This window comes from Tachypleus tridentatus, chromosome 6 (genome assembly GCF_004210375.1).
Source record: "Tachypleus tridentatus isolate NWPU-2018 chromosome 6, ASM421037v1, whole genome shotgun sequence".
NCBI lineage: Eukaryota > Metazoa > Arthropoda > Merostomata > Xiphosura > Limulidae > Tachypleus > Tachypleus tridentatus.
The window spans coordinates 143640429-143668083 of record NC_134830.1 but is presented as its reverse complement, the minus strand read 5'-3'; the positions used below and the strand labels follow the sequence as shown (position 1 = coordinate 143668083).

The window sequence follows — 27655 nt, the reverse complement described above, 5'->3', positions numbered from 1 at the left end:
TTCAAGTTATTTTCATCTCCTTAACGGCCCGAAAATGTTAAAACAAGTTTTATTTACACCATCGCATAAACAGCAGAAATGTGTGTTTGTATGTTCTTCTTATAGCAAAGCCACCTCGGTCTATCTGCTCAGCCCACCGAGGGGAATCGAACCCCTGATTTTAGCGTTGTAAATCCGGAGACTTACCGCTGTACTAGCGGGGAGCAGCAGAAACGTGTTTAGTGAGCTTGTACAGAAACGTCGAAAAAGGTTGTACTATTTTAATAACTAATCATGCTTGTAGTTCATAGAACTTTATCGTTAATGGCAGATGGATAAATTATAACCAAACATTTATCAACATCGAACGGTCATTCGGTATTTTCAACGAAGATTGGAAGTTTAAAACTAAAATTCGGAGCTTGTTCTCTTATTTGGGCTTTAGGCCTATCGACTGTTTAGAGAGATCACTGCTGTGGAGGTTACATGTGATTGATCTCTGCGTGTTTACTCTACAGAATTGAAAGTTATTTCAAATATTGCTGTGCATTGGTTTTATTTTAGCTGCGAATATGAAGCGTGTCTCACAGAATTGTAATAATGACAAAAGAAACTTAATAAAATATATACTGTATTTATATCAACGTATATCATCTGTTTATCGAATTTCTTGACAAATTAATGTTCGTGTTTTTGTTTTTTCGCCTTAAAACTCATTGAATAATAAATCACTTGAATTTTTTATTTTATTCATGGATCATTTCTCTACACATGTTTCTGAATTATTTTTTCATCATTAGCACCAAGGAAAAATAATCCACACGTTTAAGAAACAAAACCAAAGAAATTAAATTTGGAGTCATACCAAATTCCAAAAATGCTAACAATTTTAAAATTATCATTTACAAGTAAATCTGCACAAAATATCATCTAATGAACAAGTAACGAACAATTTTAATGTAGCCTTAATTTTAACTCAATTTTTTATGCATATCACCGCTAACAACTGTATCTTGCAAGAAAAGTGACAACTTGCTAATCTAACATATAATTAGGACTACAAAATAGTGTTATTAGGCTTAGAATCGAGTCACCGTACTTTTGTTATACCAACCTTGCGAAAAAGTTATTTAATTGCAAATGTTAGTTTGTGCAAAAATAAACATTTGAAGATACAATTTGGTGAACTCATGTTTGAAAAAACGTACTTTATATAAGCGACTTGCTCAAAAACCTAAACTGTGATGATTTAAAAACAACATAAAAAGATCTAAGTCTTGAAAACAGTTTCGTTTTATGCAGGTGAATCGCTAGACCTACTTACGTATATAAAATCGTTATTTATATATAGTCAAAAGTTTGGACTTCAACGTTTCATTCTAACTAACCAGCTACGGAAAAGGTATACAATATTTTTATAAGTCAAAAACTATTCCCAAATGAAAACAGTGAAAACACAAAATACACAAACAATAACCTCTGTACATCATGGCACTTACTGTTACAATACACATCACCCACAGCAAGTAACGTTAACGTATCTACTGCTAAATATTAGTGGATTGTTACTGCCTTCTAAGGTACCCATAAAACACCTACACAAAATATGATTTTACAGTATCGATTTTTATCAAATATATATTTATTTATTAAACAAGATGTGTGTTTTTATAATGAATCTTTTTGTAATACATGCAACGCCTCAAAAATGGAAATATAAAAAGAAAACAATCCAGCATTCAAGAACGATTTTTAAAGTTCTTGCACGTGATTGCCAGTATTAGTTTTGGATTAGTTAAACATAAAATTATAATAAAAGTCTGTATTTAATCATGGCACTAAAGATTTAATACAAGGTAACCTTTCTTTAAACATTTTTGTTGCTGTTTAACGTATCTAGTACCTAATTGGTGTACGATCTTAAATTGTTTTATTTTTCAACTCTCCTGAAAGTAAAAATATGTGAAAAAGTTAAAAGGTAAGCATGTATTGTTTTTATAAGGGCTAAACAAGATTTTCTTGTAACATTTTGTATATGAAAAACAAAACTGGACAAGTTCGTCAATTAGTACAATACAAGTTTATACAGAGTTATGTACTGTCGAGCGAAACAGAAGAACTAATTTACGACAAACTAATATAATAAAAACCTCACTCACCCAATTTATGAATATTCCATTGTACATGAATTTCTACATATGCACTAGCTAATGCAGGCTTAAAACTTAGATTGGAATTATTTCATTACATACTCAGGCTAAAGCTGATCTGAAAATAAAATGTGATTTCTTTGTACGCTCGCATACCTAAAATGAACTATTAAGTTGGAAAATACACGTTCTGTTATAATAATAATTGATAAAATTTTCACTGAATGATATAGAAATGTAAAATATAGATAGTATAAGCAACTGTTTTACAAGTAAAAGCTTTGTTAAGCTTCGAAAGTAACAACACTGTTTCTACAAAAACATAAACAAAAGAAAAAAATATCAGTTTATGCAATTTGAAGACCTTATTTTTGCTATTACACTTATTGACATAAAATGATTTGTTTACAAACAATGCTCACTCTGCCTTCTATCACGTCCAAAATTATGTACTCAAAGCTTAGATCACTCGAAAATAAGTCGTCAGATATATATAAAACAACCAGATGTTAATAGGCTGTCTTTAATTCCCATTTTCCATCAATACTCGTCAGCGAGTACTGGAAGATTGGACTTAACATGTCGGTGAACATAGAAATTTGAGCCACGACTCTGTTAAGGACAGAAATAAAATTAAATTAATCTAAACAAAAAGTCCTCAAGTTCCATTTTAGTACTGCTACTCAAATATGACATTCATTTTGTTATTATGTATAAATATACCGTTATCTGTTTCTCATGTAAATTTGTTCCCCTTTTCAAATCCCTTATCTTTAGTCATATTACTCGAGTTTTTAAGGATGGATTTAGATTGAAGAAAATACGTGTTGATGACAATGGATATTTTATTTTTAAGAGTTAATCACGAATAACGTCTGGTCCAAGAAATAGTTTAAAATCATTATTATTATTCACAATGTCCACAATACTCCTTTGGATCAACAGTTAATGTAATGTTTCTGTTTGTTTATTCGCCTCTTTATTAGTGTTGTTATTCTAAGACTTTTTGTGTGCTATAGTCATTTTGCGTCAAGAATCTGAAATCAAAAGGTAAAAAAAAAGTTTGTAAGAGAAACAAACACGTTCAGAAAACTGCTTGTTTGACTTCTGGAAATTCAATGTTATTTGTGTAGATAACCACTGACACCTACTCTATCTGTTCTCCCACACTGAGACGCCACTAGTGGTAGAAGTGTGTCTTTTTGACCAATGGGCCTGGTCATTGGTTTTGTGACTGGACGCGTTCTTGATCTCCAGATGACTGGACAAAGGAGAGAAGGATGATAACTGGATGGAAGAGCCAGATACTGGAGAATGTCTGCTGATCCTTGAGGAATACCCACTCGATTTACTATCTGGTGTGTACTTATGAGTTGCAAACAGACTATCATCAACCTGATGAGAAGTAGTATGGAAATAAGTTCTTGAAGGAGAATCTGGAGGTGACGAGGTTGAAGATGTTTCATAATTTCCCGATTGGTTAATTTTAACCATATGGGGTATTGGGCTTGAGGGGGGTGTAGAAGAATCTAAATGTTTTGGCAGAGGTGGAGGCATATCTCTACTTGTCCTCTGTCTTCTGTTGGTACTGTTCTTGTAAACATCAGATTCATCCGTCCAAAGCGTAAGATCTCGTTCACTTGAACCCAAGAGGTTTTGCATAAATTGATGACGTTTCATTTCAGATCCAGAATGTTTTTTGTTTGGTGTGACAGAAATGTCGATGTTGCTACTGTGAGTATTTTTGTAGTAACTCTTTTTGTCATTCAAAAAACTATTACTTTCATAACTATCGCTGTGGTTCCGGAAAGAACCTTCTTCTACCTTACTGATTCCTGAAGAATGTCCTTTAGTCTTCTTTTTGTGCGACCTAGAACTCCATTGTGTTTCATCTGCATTGCGGGCAAAGTCATGCATCGAGGACTCTCTCAAGTCCCCCATACTTCTATGTAAATTAGAATGCCTTCTTGTCACCCCCGAATCTCTTTCTATGGTGAAGAATCCTTCACGATAACTAGGACTTGAGCTGCAATCACTTACAAAACTGTGGTCGTTTGGGTTAAAACTTTGTTTGTTCGAATATCTGTGTTCAATACCATAAAGTTTGGCATCTTGGTTTCCCTCTAGCGTTTTCTTCTTGGTGGTTTTGTAATATGCATCGTTTTCATCTCCGAAATAAAATGTCTGGGCTGGTGTTTTTGATGTAGAATTGTTTAGACTAGTGTGAACTTTTTCCTCCTTTTCCTTAGAAGATAATTTTTTACCAGAGAATCTCGGCAAACTCTTTGAAGTCCGATCATTAGAAATATAATCTGCTGATGGTGATATTCTTCTGGAGCCATTAGATACACGAACTGGAGACGGAGATCGTCTTCTGGAATCATTAGATTTTCGAAATGGGGATGTTGAATGTTTCCTCGGGAACGTTGATGATTTGCTTTCCTCATCAGACAAATCAACTTGAACACTCAGATCACTTTTAGCCTGGTTTTTGTGCTTCATTTGTACTTCAATGGTATTGTAGTTCTTACGATATTTTTTCTCTTCCCCTTTGAATCTGGTGTCTTTTGGAAGAGTCTGAGAAACTGGTGCATCCTCGCCAATAAAATAAGTTTCTTTTGATGTCTTAGAGCCATCATATACTGTAAAACTCCGAGGAGTGTCCTTCTGAGAATGAGAACGATGGACAAATCTTTCTGGAGATTTATCTTCATGCCGGACAACCTTCTGTTTGTGTGTTTTTTGTTTTTCTTCATCCTTGACGCTACGATAATAATCATCTCTGATGGAGGGTGTTGATTTCCAGCCATCAGATTGTCTTTTCAAAGATATATTTTCAAGTTTGGTGTGGTTTCTTTTGTAAGTATTGTCATCACCTAAATAGTATGTTTTTGAAGGTGACTTTGAAGGCGAAGGAACCGTTTGACGATGTACTGTATCAGTTTGTTTAGCAGAAATTCCCGAAACAGGTGGTGATCTGGTACTTTCTGGTCGGTTCGATGGAGATGCCGATCTTGGTAGTGGTGAAGAAACTCTCTTTTGTTCTGAGTGCCAATCTTTCACTTCAGATATGCTATTGGCGCAAAGTCGCTGATCTTGGAAAACTCTGGAATGTGAAGCGATATCATTACCTTCGAAACGCCTTCTAGATTTGCTGGCTTCTAAATCACGTGTATCTTTATGTTCAATGCGAAACTTATCTTGCGATGTAGGTCGCGGTGATCCAGTCATTTGTATTTTGATCACATTTCCCCCAGCTTTCGTTGTTTTCGTAATTTCCTCGACGTCACTTTCACTCTCAGATCCGAAATGATTTTCCAACCATCGATTTGTCTCACTGTTTCTTATCACCTCTTCTTCATCTAGATTCAACGTTTTCTTCGTCACCGGGTCTCTCCTACTTGGAGAGTGGTCTCGAAAAAAATTATTTTCTCGTTTTCGGCGCATTTTTTCGCTGAGACTATCAAACGCATCATCGTCTTTATAGTACTCGATATTCCTAGTTGTCTCTTTTGATACTTCTGGAAGAGCCGCTTCGTCAACTTCGTCCTCTGGAACTTCGTCATCCTCCTGTTCCTCGTGATGGTGTGTCTTCGTGGTCTCAGTGATTATTTCTCCATCCTTAAGTTCTGACACTTCCTTCACCTCCTCTTTGTCTGTGACCTTTTGGGAGCGACAGGAATAGTGGACAACCTTCCCTGGATAAGGTTGATCTTCGTCTTCTGCAGCAATAAACAAAGAATTCTCTGGAGCCATCAGCGCCTTCTGATGGAATTCCTGCAAATAAAATAGAACACCTCAAGCTTTTATTCCTAAGATACTTACCAATACGCTGTCAATTTTTATTTCAAGATAGTTTATACTTTGATTAAATTAAATACTTCACAGAGTGCAGCAGTTATTTCAACTACCTTGATAGTTGGTTAGTAGTGACTCATTCCCCGGTGGGTCAGCGAAATGTTTACAGATGCCAAAATCTAAGGTTCGATACTCAACGGTACACACACCACACAACCATCCCAGTCTGGCTTCGTTTTAAGACAAATGAAAGAAAAATAAATTTTTACTATAAAACATTTTTATGTGATGTTTTTATTTGAAGCTTTCCAAGTTAGGTTTTTGTTTTGTTCAGTAAGTCTTAATTCCGCAAAAGTATTTGGTATTTACAATTTGATTGGCACCTGATGCGACACTTAGTTAGACGGTAAAAGACCGTAAGTTTCAGGCCTGGCAATCCCTCATCTAGAACTCTGGCCATAAGGAGGGCAATCAGCAGCAACAGTTGTCCTCATTACATCTGAAAGTGTGAAGTTTGTTTAATGGAATATCGCGGTTTAAACCTAGATGCTAAGTTAATCATAAGGCTACGTCTGGCTGTCCAGATAAGTGATGTTAATGATGTAATAGCCTACATACCAAAATAGCTATTATTTTACCACCCTACCCCTTCCCACAACGATTCATTGGTAAGCTTGAAGACTAATACAATAAGGTTAAAAATAAGAATTCGATACCTATGATGGTAACCGAAAAGCTTTCCATTACTTAATCAACCCTTTGAGATTTAAAGCAATAAGTGATCGCTGTAGATATATAATAAATCAACAGAATGAAGACCTTGAATTATAAATGAATGTTTGATATCATTCATTCGGCAAGATTTTTGATATGAATGATTCAACATATTTTATAATTGAAATAAACCGGCTCCCTACAACATTGAAACTCAAAATACAACTGACTCTGTTGTTTCTTGTTTGTATGCTTATTTCAACCATCTTTGAACTTTAACCTATTATGCTAAATAAAATCGTGTATACGGCGAAGTATGTTCACAGTTATGGAAATCAATTGATGTAAAAATGAAATTATGGAAATTATCATTATTTATTTATTGCACGTGAAAAACAGAACTGCTAAGTGTTAAGAGTGTTTGACTAATAATCTGAGGGTCGTGGGTTCGAGTTTTCATCCCCCACACATGCTCTTCCTGTCATCCGTAGGGACGTTATAATGTTATAGTTAATCCCACTATTTGTTTGAGTAGCTCAACAATTAGCTGCCGTCCATTTAGTCTTTCACTATTAAATTGGGAATGTCTAGCGCAGATAGCTCTCGTGTAACATTGAGGCGATATTCAAAAGAAATTATTGTTATTATTCCACAGTTTTAACTTGAACGGTATGGCCAAGCGTGTTAAGGCGTGTGACTCGTAAGTTGAGGGTCGCGGGTTCGCATCCCCGTTGCGCCAAACATGCTCGCCCTTTCAGTCGTGGGGGTGTTATAATATTACGGTCAATCCCACTATTCGTTGGTAAAAGAGTAGCCCAAGAGTTGGCGGTGGGTGGTGATGACTAGCTGCCTTCCCTCTAGTCTTACACTGCTAAATTAGAAACAGCTAGTACAGATAGCCCTCGAGTAGCTTTGTGCGAAATTCAAAAAACAAACATTTTAATTTGAACACCTCGAGACAAAAAAAATATTCAAAGAACTTAACCAAAGGGAGAGGGTTTTTATTATTAAATAATTTTATTATTAAGGGTTTTTATTAGTAAGGTATGAAAATTACTCAGACTTATTATCACACATCTGATAACACTAAGAAATAAGTGGAGATATATTATCACTTAAATAACATGTAAATGGGACTGGTTAATTTATTTTCGCGACACAACTGGTTAAGGTACTTTTCAGTATGCTAATTTTTTTAGCGACATAACTGATTAAGATACCTAATTTGTTTTGATGGCACAATATGTTACGATACTTACTGGCCTGTCCCGCCATGGCCAGGTGATTGGGGCGCTCGAGTCGTAATCTGAGGGTAGCAGGTTCGAATCCCCGTCACAACAAACATGCTCGCCCTTTAATCATGGGGGCGGTATAATGTGACGGTTAGTCCCAGTATTCGTTGATAGAAGAGTAGTCCAAGAGTGAGTGGTGATGACTAGCAACCTTCTCTCTAGTCTTACACTGCTAAATTAGGGACGGCTAGCGCAGATAGTTCTCGTGTAGATTTGCGCGAAATTCAAAACACAAACTTATTAGCCTGGTTAATGTGTTTAAGAGTTATATTTGGCTAGGGTACTTGGTATTTTGTTGAGTTTTAATTACCCATTTCATAAAGGTACTTGATTCACTATATAGGCTTAATAACACCGAGAACTTACCGGACCAGTTAATTCATGGAACGTTTCGTTGTGCAACTGCATATTTTCTTCTTTACTTTCCTTCATGACCTGATGCGTTTCGGTTTTCTCACTAACAACACGTGGCACCCCCGGTATAGCCTCGTGACCAGGATCATCACCAAGGTTTTTGTGCTGTTTTTGAAGATTAGTAAACATTTGTTAAAAACAAATATGTGTTAAATTTCTAAAGGTCACGAATAGTCTCTCTTTGTTTACAGTTGTTACAAGGTTCCGGAAGTGAGGGAACAAAATGTTAAAAGTATTCCTTTAACTTATTAATAACAACTTAAAATTAACCACATAATTTAAATACAAAAGTGAAATTTACTGTAAAAATGTCTCCAGATCTCCAATCAAATTCTTGATGATGTTTAGAAAATTAGAAATTTTCACTTAAAATCTAACAAGGAAATATTTTTATTTCCTAAACAATCTATAGAATACAAGGTTTATAACAGTTTATAAAACACGTTTCTAAATCTCCACATATATTTGAAGCATATCTTCTGAAATATATTTTAAAAAAACGAAAAAAATTAAAACAAAACAAAGAAAAGTAAACATATAAAAATGTTGTTGTTGAAATGTTTGTCACCAGGTGGGTAAAATATGTCTCTCTCTCCAATCCCCTATTTATTCATTGGATCACTGGGAGCTCTGTGTAATAATGGATTTATAATAAATTATATGTTCCAGAAGAAAACAAAATAGCAATAAAAATAAAAATTTATTGAAAATGACGATTCATCTGAAATATCTGAGAATTTATTAAAGAATAAAACTCGTGTCCAAGCAAATTTAAATTACTCCTAAGAATTAATTCAAATTTATAGGGTCTCCTGGAAGATAGGCGGTAAAATTAAGGACTTACAACGCTAAAATCCGAGGTTCGAAGCCATGCCTAGCTTCTATTGTGTCTTTTGCAACACTGTTGTTAAGTGTATTAAAATGGACCCGAGCATAACCCAGACTATGGATTCATGTGTCCAGTGATCACGTCCTGTTACTGAAAAAGTAAACTATGTTTCACATTTTGGGACCGTGGGTGATAGTCACTAAGCTTACAGACAAGAACAGCCCTACAGTTGGCAGTGAGTGCTGTTAACTAAGCGTCTTCCCTCTAGTATGTCAACGTAAAATTAGGGACGGCCATTGCGATTGTCTTCGAGTAGGTGCGTTATAAGAGTGACGATGAAATCCCACTACTCAGTCAGACAAGAGTAAGCAGTGAATGTCGTCGACTATCTGTTTTCCCTCTAGCATACAAGTTCAAAATCAGGGATGGTTAGCGCAAATAGCTTTTTATTAGCTTTCGCGAATATCCCAAAGCATACTAAAAAATATTTACTGTATTTTATGCCTTGTAAGATGCACTTATTTTCTTTAAAACTAACTTTAAAAATACCCATGAGTCTTTCAAAAATGATGGGTTAAGGCGAGAGATTACCTTAGGGTCTACTCAAAATGGCTTCTCATACAGATCATAATTTCATTACTTACATATTACAAGTATTTTCAATAGCATAAAACATTCAATTTAAATAATATTGTCGATATACTGTGAAACATATGATGAATTTGACTGCATTTACTCAGTAGGTTGAATACACGTGAAGGTTACATCAAGGTGTTGGTTTCTGAGTCAAAATATGTTTTTTTAGAATTGTCTTTCGAAAATTAGGATGCGTGTTTCACGATGTAGCGTCTTACAAGGAGTAAAGTACGGTTAATGTTTTAATATTAAAACAACATGTATTTTACCAATGTCTCGACAATTTTAAAACAAGTTAGTTAATTAACGGAAGTTAATTAAACAGCTTCTGTTTTCCACGTTTAACCACTGCAAAGGATGACCATGAAGCCATCAACCGAGTCGATATTGAAGAATACATTATACAATAACTATAGTTTTGCATATTACAACTATAATCATTGTGACTTCTGATCGTCGTGAAGTCCACAAATGAGGCTTCGTAAGAAGAGTGAAACAAATCAGTTACTTAATGCTGATAACACTATGTAACACAAGTTGTGTTCCTGGATAGTATGTGTTATTTCTTAATTGCTTATGTTGTAAAAGTACAGAAAATGGCCATTATTCCCTCCGAACTTTGCTTTTGTGACCTTGATAATGAAATTTAGAAATTAACCTTTTTTTTTTTGTAAAAACGGGCAAATTTGCACATTTTCATTTACATAAGTTCTGAATAAAACAACATGTGAATCAAGATTTACAAGTACTTATACTATAGTTATACAAAAATGTTTAGAAGTGAGTAGTTTTCGAAATTTGTGACTGTAATGTAAATAACTTTCACGTATCAGCCCCCAAATATTGTCTCCCATGATGTTTTAGTTATACGCTCCATGGTAGCGATGTTCAAAGTCCAGTATATCTTGGTGGAAGCGCTTGCTTTGTTCCTCTGAGTATGCTCCCATGTTCTCCTTGTATTTATCAAGATAAGCGTCAAAGATATGGACTTTCAGGGACATCCTGCAGCCCATTTTGCTGTAGTTCTTCACCAGAGCCTCAACGAGTTCCACATAATGTTTGGCCTTGTGATTGCCCAAGAAGCCCCGAATCACTGTGACAAAGCTGTCCCAAGCTTTTCTTCCTTACTACTGAGCTTCTTTGGGAATTCTGTGCAGTCCAGGATCTTCTTTATTTATGGTCCAACGAAGACACCAGCTTTGACCTTTGTCTCAGACAGCTTAGGGAAGAGATCTCGAAGGTACTTTAAGGCTGCAGGCTCCTTATCAAGAGCTGTGACAAATTGTTTCATAAGACCCAACTTTATGTGCAATGGTTGTAACAACACCTTTTGGAGGTCCACTAGTGGCTCATACTTGACATTGTGCCTCTCCACAGAGAACTCGGTCCATTGTGGCCAGTGCTTCCTGTTGTAGTGAGCTGCGGTGTCCCTGTTGTCCAAAAGGCAAAGATAACAGGAAAACTTGGTAAAGCCTCCTTGGATAGGTCTATGTGTTCACTTAGGCAGCTAGAACTAAACTGTGAGCCCCTGTATATATATTACTATGGAAATTCTAGCAAATTCTAAAAGGTTCTTGAAAATTCTCGTAAGTTCGAAAACATTCTCTATCAGCTACTCAGCACTGAATCTACCTGGAATGTTCTGGAAAATGGGTAAATTTGAAAATTTCATTACCCAGGTCATAAAAGCAAAGTTTGAAGAGAAAAATAGATCTCTTCCATTTACTTTAGGCATAAGCAATTCGGAAATAACACTTTCTGTCTAGGAAAAAGAAAAAGTAAAAATTTTGTTACATATTGTAATTAAATTGTTTACAGTTATCTAATATGTCGTAGTAAAAACAAAGAAAGAGCTTTATTCATATCGGACTATTTGGATTGACAAGTGTACTCACGGACAATTTGGATTTGGAAATGTCTTACCAATCGCTACTGTAGATCTTAACCACGTGGATGAGTTCCTTCAACAAATTGATATTCACTCATGTCTTAAAGCAAATGGCTACATCAGACCCACACACACACTAAATCGAAACTCTTTTCTCGAAATATCTAAGAGAATTACTACACATTTTTTAAAACATATTTCACTATAGTTTGTCTGGCTTTAGATAACGTATTTCACTATAGTTTGTCTGACTTTGGATAACATATTTCACTATAGTTTGTCTGACTTTGGATAACATATTTCAGTTTGTCTAGTTTGGTAACTGACTTTGGATATAACATATTTCACTATAGTTTGTCTGACTTTGGATAACATATTTCACTATAGTTTGTCTGGCTTTGGATAACATATTTCACTATAGTTTGTTTGACTTTGGATAACATATTTCACTATAGTTTGTCTGACTTTGGATAACATATTTCACTATAGTTTGTCTGGCTTTGGATAACATATTTCACTATAGTTTGTCTTGCTTTAGATAACATATTTCACTGTAGTTTGTCTGACTTTAGATAACATATTTCACTATAGTTTGTCTGACTTTGGATAACATATTTCACTGTAGTTTGTCTGACTTTGGATAACATATTTCACTATAGTTTGTCTGACTTTGGATAACATATTTCACTATAGTTTGTCTGACTTTGGATAACATATTTCACTATAGTTTGTCTGGCTTTGGATAACATATTTCACTATAGTTTGTCTTGCTTTGGATAACATATTTCACTGTAGTTTGTCTGACTTTGGATAACATATTTCACTATAGTTTGTCTGACTTTGGATAACATATTTCACTATAGTTTGTCTGACTTTGGATAACATATTTCACTATAGTTTGTCTGGCCTTAAATAACATATTTCACTACAGTTTGTCTGGTTTTAGATAAGTGTCCAAAACAAATTCAAGATAATAGCTTAATTCTCGTTTCTTTGTTTGAAATTGAACACAAAACTCTACAACTGGCTACCTGTGTTGTGCCCACTATGGGTATCGAAACCCGGTTTCTGGCATTGTAAATATGCTGTATCACTGGGAAGTCGAAAAATTGTTTTAATGGTTGGAGGTAGCGCCCCTCATTATGCTGCAAGACCTCAACACTACTTTTTCCTAACTACCAGTCCAGCACGATTTACAAACTCATCGTACTTTTCGATATATAAAAGACACCTCAGCACCAATCGCCAACTTTTGGGATATTTTTGTCTAGTTGCATGGTGAAAGTCACCTATATAATGCACACATAGTCCCAAAGTGCGGAATAGGATTTCCCAACTCCACCCCTCAGATCCACAATCCGGCACGATAATCACCGATTCATACCAGGTGTAAAATAATTTTGGAATATGCACTCAACTGAATCAGTACTATTCAGACTACTTACACCCGAGTTTTCGGTTTCCTCCGTTCGATTATCTTCTGTCATTTTCGTTGTAATTTGAGGTCCACTATCGGCAATAATTCTGCCATCTTCGTACACCAGCTGGCGCTGAACTCGCGTCTCCACCTAGTGAAATTGGTCCGAGATTATTCATATTTATTACAAAATAAATAATAATAATAATAAAATTAATGTCATAAAATCTGAACATTATTTCTAAGGCGAGAACAACTTAGCGTATACAATTGTGTTATTTAGTTACCTTATATTTCAGTAATTGTAATGAAACACTAAAATTACCTGTTTTGTTTTGTGATTTACTACCCTTTTGCAAGTGGTCCATTCTTCTGGAAAAAAACAAGAGGAATCATACCTTTACTGAACTATTTATTCTCATTATATTCTATTCTATTATGTTATGTTATGTTATGTTATATCTGAAAAGCATATTTGCCATTTAACTTTTAGGAAGCGCCATGAACATCTATGAACATAAAAAAAATGTTCTGAGAATAATTTTAGCTCTAAGATTTAAAATATCTTCCATGTATCATAAAAACAATAATTTATATTACAATAACCAGCTTTTTATATGACTTTATGTGTATGAAATACATGTTTTATGCTTTAAAAAACTTATATTCAGACAGAATAAAAGTTATTGATATAATTTGGTTAAACGTTAAAACCTACGGTGGTTATTAGCATCAAAATTAGGAGCGTATAACGCCATATTTAGGTGTTGTTCTCAATACAATGTTATTTATACTGTAGCATTCTTTAAAAAGTATACAAAATAGAGTATCTATAGTTATCACTTAATGACAAATGTTTCTTTATTGCAGTGTCTCCTATTGTGATTTTCCTGAAATAAATCCTATAAAGAACTGTATGTGCGTGGTTAGGAACATTTGGACACCTACAAGTGAGGTGTGTGTTTCACTACAACTCACTGTGGATGACTTGCAGTTTGTAGCGGCAATTAACTACTGCTATCTCTTAACATTGAACATGATTTGTACGACACGTTTTTGTTTTCGTATAAATGAACAAATAATGTTTGTGGATATAATGCCTCTTATGCTTTCAATTTTCTCTCAAGCTCACGGTAAACCTTAATGATTTTTAGGCCCAACTCAACATTTCGATGTCATATGACACAAGTATCAATGTCATTATTAATTCGAATTATTTAGTCGTTGGGCCCGGCATGGCCAGGTGGTTAAGGCACTAGACTTATGATCAAAGAATCGCAGGGACGTTATAACGTGACGATCAATACTACTGTTCGTTGGTAAAAGAGTAGCTCAAGAGTTGACGGTGAGTTGTGATGACTAGCTGCCTTCCCTTTAGTCTTACACTGCTAAATTAGGGACGGCTAGTGCAGATAGCCCTGGTATATCTTTGCGCGAAATTAAAAAACAACAACAAACAATTTAGTCGTTGTGGTGTGCAGCTCTCAAACATTACTATGTGTAGGCGAACTGATTCACGCCGGCCAATCAGATCTAAAGGTATGGCTGTGTTTGCGCAAGTCTTTTTCTTCCGGGTGTTTCTAAATAATAAACGAACAAGTTGTTGGAACGATAAAATATTATAGAAAAAAAAAGTGTTGTGAAACACGTGGGTAGAATGTAAATTTTACACATTCCATACAACAAATTATGCACAATTTCCAAGCACGGCAATAGACTAATAGCTGTTCTTTCGTTTTATCCATGAAACATACCTAAAAATAATAACAACACCTAAACTTTCCGGTTTCACTAATTTTAAGACACGTTGAATTCATGTGTTAATGAACCAATCAAAGAACAGTGGAGCCTGATGGTTGGATAAGAATGTTACTAAATATTTGTTTGTTTTAAATTTCGCGCAAAGCCACACGAGGGCTATCTGCACTAGCCGTCCCTAATTTAGCAGTGTAAGAGTAGAGGGAAGGCAGCTAGTCATCACCACCCACCGCCAACTCTTGGGCAACTCTTTTACTAACGAATAGTGGGACTGACAGTAACATTATAATGTCCCTACGGCTGAAAGGGCGATCCTATTTGGTGGATTCGAACCTGCGACCCTCAGATTATGAGCTGATTACCTTTATTCACCAGGCCATGCCGGGGCTACTAAACGTTCCTCACGTGTTTACTTATTCAATTATTTTTCCTCGAGTTAAAGTAACTTTTGCCGCCATCTCTTCAAAATCACGAACGAAAGTTAATAACAAAATTCAAATTTAATTTTTAGTTATAAAAACGTAGTCTTCCATGTAGCTTTTTTATTTAATACAGTAAATCCTCTTCAAATACGAATATTTGTAAACAGAAAATTAGTAATAACGTTCCTTAATTCCAGATGGCAGCATACATTTCTACCTGTACCGTGTTCTAGATTCAGAAGTTAAGTGTGCAGTGTATTTCTTTAACTGATATCTCGATCTGGGAGGGTCAAGTTTATGTTGCTCCCCCTTTGCTGGTGTTGTTATCCCCAATAGATGGTGATGTGTTTCTACACCATCTTAATTTACTGTTAAATGCTATACGTTATTCATGAGAATTATATATTTGTTGATAATCTTAGTAATACATTAAGATTACTTAATGAATACCACATGTATTCATGTACCGCGTATATCACATTGTACTGATTAAATTACTCTTCGTTTCCCCAAAAAGGGGCCGAAGGCCGCCTGGAAGGAGTCACTTATTTTAATCATTCGCACCATTATACATCAGTGTATTGTCTGTCAGTAGACATTAAAATTATGTCACATAAGGGCTGCGTAACCTTGTAATATGCACTGTAGTAAAATCATTAAAACGTGCGCATGCCATGAATCACGAGAAGAATTATGCACTCTGTAGTTTATAACACAATATAACATATGAATTTCAAAAGCAAAATAAATAAAAAATATCTTTCATTCACAACTTTGATTTTATTTACCCTTGAAACAGAACACTTTCGAGGACCCTGTGGAAGTGCATCTGGTCTGCATATACATATCTTAGTTTGGTAAGTATAGTCATGCACATTACAAACTGTTCCATATGTTGCAACACTTTCAACTTGAGAATATATCACGACATGTAATACCTTATTTAATAATTTCATAATAAACTATCCAAATGATGGTTGTTGTTATACTTACAGTAGATATTAACTGAAAAGAAGAGATTAGGCACAGTTTCATTGTGTATTACATAGAAATTTAAAGAACGTAGTAATTCGCTCTTGTTGAGAAATTTTCTGGAAATTGCTGTTTGAACTATCTAGATTTGTTAATCTTTTTATAAATTCGCGCAAAGCTACACGATGGCTATCTGCGCTAGCCATCCCGTATTTAGTAGTGTAAGACTAGAGGAAAGACAGCTGTCATCACCACCCACTGCCAACGTTTGGAATACTCTTTTACCAGCGAATATTGGGATTGACAGTTACATTATAACGCCCCAACGCCTGAAAGGGTGAGCATGTTTGGTGTGACGGGGATTGGAACCCGCAACCCTCGGATTGCGAGTCGAGTGCCTTAACCATCTGGCCATGCCGGGCCTCTAAATATCTAGGAGTAGCTCACATAGTATATGAAGGTTCGTGTATTTATATAAATTGTGGTTTTCAAAACACTGTATATTGCTGCAAGGGCTACATTTTGCAACATGTGTAGTTTCTCTGTGATATGTGTGAGCGCGATATTTATCGTTGCTTGGCTCGTGTATCTATTTTCTGTAGAATTTTTTATGATGTTTCGTGGTGTTTCTCCCCTACTTTGCTTACTGCTGTTCAAAGAATTGTATTGTTTGTTTGTTAAATTTGGCGAAAAGCTATTCGAGAGCTATCTGAATTAGCCGTTTTAACTTTTTTAAAGTCAACAACGCCTACCGCAAACTCTTGGGATACTCTTTTACCAAAGAACAGTGGAACTGATCGTGATCATAGTAACGTCCCTACTGTAGAAAGTCGAGTATGTGCGTTGACGGAAATTCGAACCCGCGACCTGCAGATTGCAAATATGTTACCCCAACTACCAGGCCCTACAAGATAATTGCATAAAAATTTGTAGAGTTGTCACCTACGTGCTGAATTAATAAACAGGACAGCTCAATCTAGAGGATCTGGAGGCATGTCCCCCAAAAAAAATCAATATAATAATATAATTTACAGTTGATGTATTATTCAAATATGGGGACACTATAGCACTCCCGGTTCGACGCCTCTTATGTTTGTTTATGAAGGAAATAAGGAAAGGTAAGTTCTCGAAATTAAAAACTTGTAACGACTTAGTTAACAGTAAAGCCTTATGAACTAAGACGTGACAAGCGCTTTTTAAAACACGATATGTTATTACAGTGAAGCGGAAAGATAAAAACAACAATCTGTACTTTTACATTCATCTTCGTTTTTGGTATTTGTAATTAATAAAACGACGAAAAGTCTTTTCTTAAAAACAAGAGGAAGTGCACAAAAAGAAAAACATCTCAAACCAATGTTTAAGCCTAAACTAATCTTTACAAAACAACCTGTCTGATGAGATTTGGCCATAATTCCTAAAACACACTCAAAGCCCAAAAGTGTGGACTGTCGTTACTGTGGCAACGATTAGTGAACCATAAATCTTCCTATTCACAGTCCAGGTATGCTAGTTATTTGGCTGTGTCTGACTCTTCGGTAGAATGTCCCTACGAAGATACTAAAAATATCAACAAATGACTTATAAAGGTTCGATTCCCCATCTCACCAAACATGCTCTCCCTTGCAGCCGTGGTGACGCTATAAATTGACGGTCTATCCCACTGATGGTTTGTAAAATAATAGCTCAAGAGGTGGCAGTGGGTGATAATAACTAGCTGCCTTTCCTCTAGCCTTTCACTGTTAAATTAGGAACGGCTAGTGTAGATAGCAATTCCAAGTGAGACAACTAAGGACATCAGTTTAAATAACTAAAAAATAATGTCCCTTTTAAGGAACAAATATTGACGGCAAGCCTCAAGGTTAGAAGACATTTATACTTTAGTTATACCTTCCTATTTAATGTTAGTCTTACAATAGTGTAAGAATGTTGATATTTTACTGAATTCTCCTAACTTACCTTGTTTTGTTGAGGCAACAGCATTCGAGGCCTAACAGAAATACAAAAACATATTTTTCAGAGTTAATTAAATTTGTGTAACATATAGCATTGATTTACGATTGTTAAGCGAATTACAAAAAAGAATGTTAAATTCAACCACTTAGAAATTTAATTAATATTTTACACAATAAAAAGTTAACAGCAACTTTAAAACACATTTAATGATGAGAAAGTACTCCAAACCACATAAGTTTATAAGCACAAGTGATATATATGTTTTGCGGATAGTAGTCTTAGCCCATAGTACATAATAAAAAATATAATCTGAAGTTAATTTTGCCACAGCGACTTCACGTTTTGTGAATGTATTCGTTAAGATTTGAAATTATAAAACAACTTGGTTCGATGTTTGTGGAGTTGTTTTATCAGTAAATAAGATCACAACAACATGAAAATGAAACACCATTTGTTGTATTTCGAGGCCTAATGAAAACTTAGTAAAAGGCACACACGAACAATATTTAGTTTTTGAAAGATGGTGTATCAATCACTAAAAACAAACACAGAAAACTTTCAGGAATAACAACATGAATATCTAATGTTAAATAAATTGTTAAACCTAAACTGTAATAGGTGAAGCAGAGTTCATTATATGGTCCTTGCATTTCTTGTATGTATCAGTCAAAATTATATTGACACATTTTTATATAACATGTATAAACATTTATTAGAAAAAGATGTAATCATAAGATTTTTTTTTTTTTAATGTTTTGACGTTAAATAATACAGTACATTATTGACTAAACATTGGTTAATACATAAAAACATGAAATTTGTTTTGAGATTTTTAAGCAAATCCAATCAGTTAATTTGTTTGATTTGTAATTTATATTTAATTTTATTATGCATAATATTTTCAATATATTGCACAGAATATTAGAGAAATTTTAAACAGGAAGAATCTGTTATGAATTCGTTTTGAAAGCAATGTTTGTTACAAAACTTGTATGTATTTTTTGTATGCTCCGATAGATGGCGGGAAATTTCATTACCGAAAATACATATTATTTAATAATGTTAGTTGCAAAAGTGGTTTGTTCGGTATTAAAGTAGCCTTTGTTACCAGTTCTTGAGGAGGACCAGGTTCTACTCTTCTGGTAATCACTGTTGTGGTGGTCACGTTTGGATTATTCCTCCCACTACCACTACTGCTGCTGTTATCTTGGTCAGACGGCATAGTGAAAATTGACACTTACGTGCGGTTTATCTGCAAACAGAAAGAAATAAAATCAGTCACTTTATAAATGAACAGTGATACTTTACAGTAAGTCAGTGCATCTAATTGGAAGATTAACATTTTCCAATTAACTCTGAACATAATTATTCCCAAATACGGGTACAAGGACGACGACAAGATCCAAAAGATCAGTACAAATTACTTTTACTTGCTTTTTTCATTATTTTCCCGGCGAGTTTTCTCACTAAATTATCTATAAATAAAATAATTCCAACCCATGTACCACCTTATACATCAACGGCACGCTTTTAAAAACTGAAAGAGGCTATAATTATATGTTTAAACCATAAGATACCTAATAAAATACAACGCATCCCAAGCCTAATGACGTATATTACATACAAGAAATACCTATCAACGAAAGTCCAACCTAAGCCTATACACGAAGATCAGGGACATGAAGTATCTTTCAATAGAATCCTAGCTAAACCTAAAGACGAATATTAAAACATAAGAAGCACCTAGCAACAGAATCTCAGTTTAAGCCAAAAGATAAAAAATGGACACATGAAGTATCTATCAAAACAATCCCTGCCTGAACCTAAAGACGAAGATTAGACACTGTTAAGTACCTACCAAACGAACCGCAGCCTAAGCCTAATGGAGAAGATTAAACGCTAAACGTATCTATCAATAAAAGTCTGCTAATAATTCAAGGTTAATCTTATGTAGTCAGACTTTACTGTGACGTTATTATTTCAGCTTGGAGGAAAGCTTAAAATTATTTTGGCATGAAGTATCTAAGATGATGTACAATAATCACATATGTTTTGAGAACATAATTAACTTTAACATAGCACTATCTTGACCCACTACACTGTTGCAGAAACTAGCTGCCTACGTATGTAAGCTTGTCATATTTCACACTCCATTGGGCAGAGAGCGTTAATTATTTGTTTGTTTATTTTAGCGCAAAGCTACTTAATGGGCTATACCTACTCTGTCCACCGGAACAGAACTCCGGATTTTTGCAGAGTAAGTCAGTAAACTTACCGCTGACTCACCGGAAGAAAAAGAGCGTTAAACTTCAACCTATGATTTCTTTGTTACACCTTAAACCACACAACGATTACACAATGTAACACAAATTTTGTTCCTGGATAGTATGTATTATTTCTTAATTGCTTATGTTATAAAAGTACAGAAAATGACCATTATTCCCTTCAAACTTTCCTTTTGTAACCTGGATAATGAAATTTACAAATTAACCCATTTTCTATGTAAAATGGCCCGGCATGGCCAAGCGTGTTAAGGCGTGCAACTCGTATTCTGAGGGTCGAGGGTTCGCGTCCCCGTCGCACCAAACATGCTCGCCCTTCCAGCCGTGGGGGCGTTATAATGTGACGGTCAATCCCACTATTCGTTGGTAAAAGAGTAGCTCAAGAGTTGGCGGTGGGTGGTGATGACTAGTTGCCTTCCTTCTAGTCTTACAATGCTAAATTAGGGACGGCTAGCACAGATAGCCCTCGAGCAGCTTTATGCGAAATTCAAAAACAAACAAACAAACTATGTAAAAACATGCAAATTTGCACATTTTCATTTACATAAGGTCTGAATAAAAACAACATATGAATCAAGATTTACATGTACGTATACTAAAGTTATACAAAAATGTTTAGAAGTGAGTAGTTTTTCAAGATTTGCGTCTGTAATGTAAATCACTTTCACGTATCGCCCCAAAAATAGTCTCCATCATGTTTTCGTTATACGTTCGCAGGTCACAAAAGCAAAGTTTGAAGACAAAAATAAGTCTTTTTTCATTTACTTCAGGCATAAGCAATAAGGAAATAACACTTTTTGCACAAGAACAATAAAAAGTAAAAATTTTGTTACATAGTGTTATTCAAATACCTTACAAGCTTGAAATTTTTATTTCACGTTTAGAAACTTTGGACAAGCTTCATGTTACAATTGTTGGTTAGAGTTGTTTTGTTTATGAAAAGGTCATCAATTGTCAACTGCTTCAAAACGAGTTCCAAAAACTTAACATCTGCTGTACTACAGACTCAAAAACAGTGCTAATATTAAAACAACTGCTAGTTTAACAGGCTCAACAACAGTGCTAATATTATAATTGCTAGCTTAGCAGATCCAACAACAGTGCTAATATTATCACAATTTCCAGTTTAACAGACTCAACAACAGTGCTAATACTGTAATAACTGCTAGCTTAGCAGATCCAAAAACAGTGCTAATATTATAACGACTGCTAGTTTAACAAGCTTAACAACAGTGCTAATATTATAACTTCTAGCCTAGCAGATACAACAACAGTGCTAATATCATAACAACTTCTAATATAACAGACACAAAAAGTGCTAATATTATAACAACTTAGTTTAATGGGCTCAACAACAGTACTAATATTGTAACAACTGTTAGTTTAATAGACTCAACAACAGTGCTAATATTAAAACAACTGCTAGTTTAACAGGCTCAACAACAGTGCTAATATTATAACTGCTAGCTTAGCAGATCCAACAACAGTGCTAATATTATCACAATTTCCAGTTTAACAGACTCAACAACAGTGCTAATACTGTAACAACTGCTAGTTTAGCAGATCCAAAAACAGTGCTAATATCATAATGACTGCTAGTTTAACAAGCTTAACAACAGTGCTAATATTATAACTTCTAGCTTAGCAGATCCAACAACAGTGTTAATATCATAACAACTTCTAATTTAACAGACACAAAAACAGTGCTAATATTGTAACAACTGTTAGTTCGATAGACTCAGCAACAGTGCTAACATTATAACAACTGCTAGTTTAACAGACTCAAAAATTGTGCCAATATTATAACAACTGCTAGTTTAACAGACTCAAAAATAGTGCCAATATTATAACAACTGTTAGTTCAATAGACTCAGCAACAGTGCTAATATTATAACAACTGCTAGTTTAGCAGACTCAAAAATAGTGCCAATATTATAACAACTGTTAGTTCAATAGACTCAGCAATAGTGCTAATATTATAACAACTGCTAGTTTAATAGACTCAAAAATAGTGCCAATATTATAACAACTGCTAGTTCAATAGACTCAAAAACAGTGCCAATATTACAACAACTGCTAGTTCAACAGACTCAGCAATAGTACCAATATTACAACAACTGTTAGTTCAATAGATTCAGAAATAGTACCAATATTACAACAACTGTTAGTTCAATAGACTCAGCAACAGTGCTAATATTATAACAATCGCTAGTTCAATAGACTCAACAACACTGCTAATATTATAACAATCGCTAGTTTAACAGTTTTACATAAACTCGGTAGCTTAGCAGACTTGACAATAAAAATAATGGCACCATAAATAACAGGTTAACAGACTTAAGCACTGTTATTCCAGCATAAAAACTTAGAGCTTCACTGTCGTACAATTTTTAGTCCAAGAGAGTTGACTCTCCATAAGATTAAAACAATGAAAAACAAAACTGGCCATTATGTTGATTATAAAGCATCGACCATACCACTGTTGACTTAACTCATCTGATTAAGACTGTCTTAAAACAACGATACAAACATCGACCAAACTGTCTTAGTGCCCCATTATCTGATTTGATTATGCCCACAACTTAACGATACATCTGATTACATCGACCATACCACTGTCTTAGTGCCCACAACTTAACGATACATCTGATTAAAAGTCTTGGCACCGTATAACTACAGAAGGCTTTGGTTCTAGACTAATGAGAATTCTATTCTAAAAATAGAACATAGGTTTGAAACATCTGAATTAGTGGTTAAACTAAGACAGCATCTTTCAGGTGTGCACCTGTTTGTTTGTTTGTTTGTTTTTATGAATGGCGAATCTAAACAAAGCCAGTTTCAGTTTTCAGCAAACAGTGAAACTGTTCAAGTTTTGAAAATCGCTGTTTTAATTATCTTGATCTGTTAATTTACGTTCAATCTTTTTTTTACGTTTAAAACAAAAAAGTTCAGTTGGGAAACTGGGTGATTTTCTGAATAAACTGTATTAAATGGTTGACATGCCAGGCTGTAGATCAGAGGACCCAAGGACCAACTCTTGATAGCACTTTAAGCTTTTGAAGCGTTATAATTGTAACTGATAATCACGCTCTTCTGCACAAGTGATTGGTGTCACTGAACACGAAAGAAGACAGAAAAGGAGTTTAATGAGTTTTGACCCCTGAAACATTTTCCTAGCTACATCACTGGTGTCTCCTTCAGGTCAGTAGATCTAGATGAGGAATTATTATGTTTGATGTTTGTTATTAAGCACAAAGCTACACAAAGGGCACTCTATACTCTGCCACCATAGATATCAAAACCCAGTTTCTAGCACTATAAATCAGCAGATATATCACTGCTCCAGTGGGAAGGCTATTACGTCTGATTATTTTTATAGGGGTGTGCAGTATGATACGATCCAACGTTTATTTTGAAATTATCAATTGCTTAAGTAGCATGGTGGCGCGTAAGTAGGTGTCGTGATAATTATTTTGTTAATGAATCTCGCGCAAAACTAGTCGAAAGCTATCTCCACTAGCCGACTCTAACTTTTAAGTGATAAACTGGGAGGGAGGGAGACAAGCAGTCAACTCCACCTACCACCAGTCATTGGGGTATTCTTTACTAACAAACAGCGGAATTGGCCGAAACATCATACCTTCCCATAAATAAAAAACGCTGTTTACATTTTGCAGAGGCTGGCATGGCCAGGTGGTTAAGGCGTTCGAATCATAACCTGAGGGTCGCGGGTTCGAACACCCGTTATACTAAACAAGCTTGTTCTTTCAGCCGTGGGGGTGTTACTAAGTTACGGTCAATCCCACTATTCGTTGGTAAAAGAGTACCCCAAGAATTGGCGGTGGGTGGTGATGACTAGCTGCCTTCCCTCTAGTCTTACACTGCTAAATTAGGGACGGCTAACTCAGATAGCCCTCGTGTAGCTTTGCACGAAATTAAAACAAACATTTTGAATAAATTACATTTAGATCCAACTCGAGAATATTGTATTTTGTACACATTAGATCATCGCTGTATTTTGTAGGTTTTCAGTGAGGTTTCGTGAAAAGCTCTTCCATTCCCCCCTTTTTTGTTTCCACCAATATAAAAAAAAAAAAACTGTAGTAATAAAGAAATAACTACTAAACCTACCTCAGGAACAAGTTATTCCCACTCGACCACTTTATAGCTACAGCAAGTATTTGAAAGTCAAATACTTTATTTCTCTTAACGTGGTTACTCCTTCGAAAACATGTCACGTGACGTTTAAGTACTTGGCAGGTATGAACCAAGAAAGTCGTCTCTGAGTAAAACAAATACTCTAGAAAGACAACCTCACACATGCACTTATTCTCTCTGTTCTTCTGAGCTGATTAAACCTTCTTTGGAAAATAATTAGGACGTGTGTTAATAAATCACCACACACACACTATTTATTTCAATCGGTGTTGTATTCATAAATATGCAACTGTTTCCTTCGACAACCAATATCTAACAACCCTGGTTCGTCTTACCAATGAAAATAAAATCTTTTCAGTTCATTTTTAATATAGAGAACAACGCTGATCTAGTCACGACAGTAAGTCTTAATAGAGAAGACAACACTGATTCAACAGTGACAGTAGAATCTAAATACAGAAGACAACACAGATTCAACAGTGACAGTAGAATCTAAATACAGAAGACAACACTGATTCAACAGTGACAGTAGAATATTAATACAAAAAGACAACACTGATTCAACAGTGACAGTAGAATCTTAATACAGAAAACAACACTGATTCAACAGTGACGGTAGAATATTAATACAAAAAGACAACACTGATTCAACAGTGACAGTAGAATCTTAATACAGAAGATAACACTGATTCAACAGTGACAGTAGAATCTAAATACAGAAGACAACACTGATTTAACAGTGACAGTAGAACATTAATACAAAAAGACAACACTGATTCAACAGTGACAGTAGAATATTAATACAAAAAGACAACACTGATTCAACAGTGACAGTAGAATCTAAATACAGAAGACAACACTGATGCAACAGTGACAGTAGAATCTAAATAGAGAAGACAACACTGATTCAACAGTGACAGTAGAATCTAAATAGAGAAGACAACACTGATTCAACAGTGACAGTAGAATCTAAATACAGAAGGCAACACTGATGCAACAGTGACAGTAGAATCTAAATAGAGAAGACAACACTGATTCAACAGTGACAGTAGAATATTAATACAAAAAGACAACACTGATTCAACAGTGACAGTAGAATCTTAATACAGAAGACAACACTGATTCAACAGTGACAGTAGAATCTAAATACAGAAGACAACACTGATTCAACAGTGACAGTAGAATATTAATACAGAAGACAACACTGATTCAACAGTGACAGTAGAATCTTAATACAGAAGACAACACAGATTCAACAGTGACAGTAGAATCTTAATACAGAAGACAACACAGATTCAACAGTGACAGTAGAATCTTAATACAGAAGACAACACAGATTCAACAGTGACAGTAGAATCTTAATACAGAAGACAACACAGATTCAACAGTGACAGTAGAATCTTAATACAGAAGACAACACAGATTCAACAGTGACAGTAGAATCTTAATACAGAAGACAACACAGATTCAACAGTGACAGTAGAATCTTAATACAGAAAGACAACACAGATTCAACAGTGGCAGTAGAATATTAATAGAGAAGACAACACTGATTCAACAGTGACATTATAATCTTAATACAGAAGACAACACAGATTCAACAGTGACATTATAATCTTAATACAGAAGACAAGACTGATTCAACAGTGACAGTAGAATCTAGTACAGAAGACAACACTGATCTAGCAATGACAGTAAACTATTGATGTACGAAGTAACATTCACTCAACTATATCAACATAATTTTAATATACAACACACACCAACAGAATCTTAACATCTACAAACAACACCGGTTCTACGTCGAAAGTTTTTGTCTTTTTTTAAACACCAAAACAGAACCCTTCCATCCATTTCTCAATACCAGGAATCAATAACAATTAATTTTAGCAGTGACCGAAATATGCTTATTTCAAGTGCTTAACCATATTTGGGCTTGAAAAATAAAATAATATTTTCTGAATCAGAATTAATTTTTGTTTTATAATAAACAGTTTTTTATTTCAGTTTAGGCCTGGCATGGCTAGGTAGCTAGGGCGCTTAACTCGTAATATGAAAGTCGTGGGGTCGAATCCCTGTCACACCAAACATGTTCACCCTTTCAGCCGTATGGACATAATAATATCACGCGCAATCTCACTATTCATTGGTAAAAGAGTAGCCTAAGATATGTCGGTGGGTGGTGATGACTAACTGTTTTTCCTTTAGTCTTACACTGCTAAATTAGTGAAGGCTAGCCCAGATAGCCCTCGTGTAGCTTTGTACGGAATAAAAAAAAAAAACAGCAAAGCAAAATATTATAACGAGTATGAAATGTAGCCCCAAATGTTCCAGTGTCAACTTATACACAAGGGATAGCTAAACGTACAGGAATTTTGGAACACGTACATTCCCAACAGCAATCTCTATCTAAATTAAACACTCATCTTATTAATGGCTATACGACACTGCGGAATAAAATATTATATAATAAATTATTTCTTCAGCAATGTTCTAGACTTGTTGTTGATAGACTGAAAGATGTATGGACACTAAGCTGAATCCTTCTCGAAACACCGACATCCTGGACGTCAACAAATAGGCCACGCCCGCACTGAGTGTGGAAATAATTGAGTACGCTTCCTCTGAATCTGTAACGTTTGTAAGATAAACATCATCGTTCTTGTTCATATGTACCGTACTAACTGTACTTAACCATATATACTATACGTATTTTTTGTGAGAGGAAGGAAAGGGCAGGGTATTACAATTATCACAAGGTTGGAGTGTACACTTCATGCTTTTAAAATAAATAGTACAGTTAACACTAGTATAATAATCAGTACAGTTAACACTAGTATAATAACAAGTACAGTTAACACTAGTATAATAATCAGTACAGTTAACACTAGTATAATAACAAGTACAGTTAACACTAGTATAATAATCAGTACAGTTAACACTAGTATAATAATCAGTACAGTTAACACTAGTATAATAACAAGTACAGT

General features: G+C 35.0%; 1 protein-coding gene across 6 annotated transcripts in view; it reads right to left on the bottom strand.

The window, feature by feature from the left end:
- Positions 1–706: 706 nt before the first annotated feature.
- Positions 707–27655, bottom strand: part of LOC143253925 (uncharacterized) — a 54217-nt gene continuing 27268 nt past the window's right edge. For 4 of the 6 annotated variants that reach the window (XM_076508528.1, XM_076508525.1, XM_076508526.1 and 1 more), the window contains 6 exons: positions 19334–19477; positions 18229–18259; positions 13443–13489; positions 13146–13268; positions 8300–8452; positions 707–5906 (listed from right to left, as the gene is read on the bottom strand). In XM_076508528.1, coding sequence (XP_076364643.1) covers positions 3282–5906; positions 8300–8452; positions 13146–13268; positions 13443–13489; positions 18229–18259; positions 19334–19447 — 3093 coding nt within the window. In that variant the 5' untranslated portion in view covers positions 19448–19477 and the 3' untranslated portion in view covers positions 707–3281. The remainder of the gene's footprint in view (positions 5907–8299; positions 8453–13145; positions 13269–13442; positions 13490–18228; positions 18260–19333; positions 19478–27655) is intronic. The other 2 variants (XM_076508530.1, XM_076508529.1) reach the window with 1 other exon arrangement.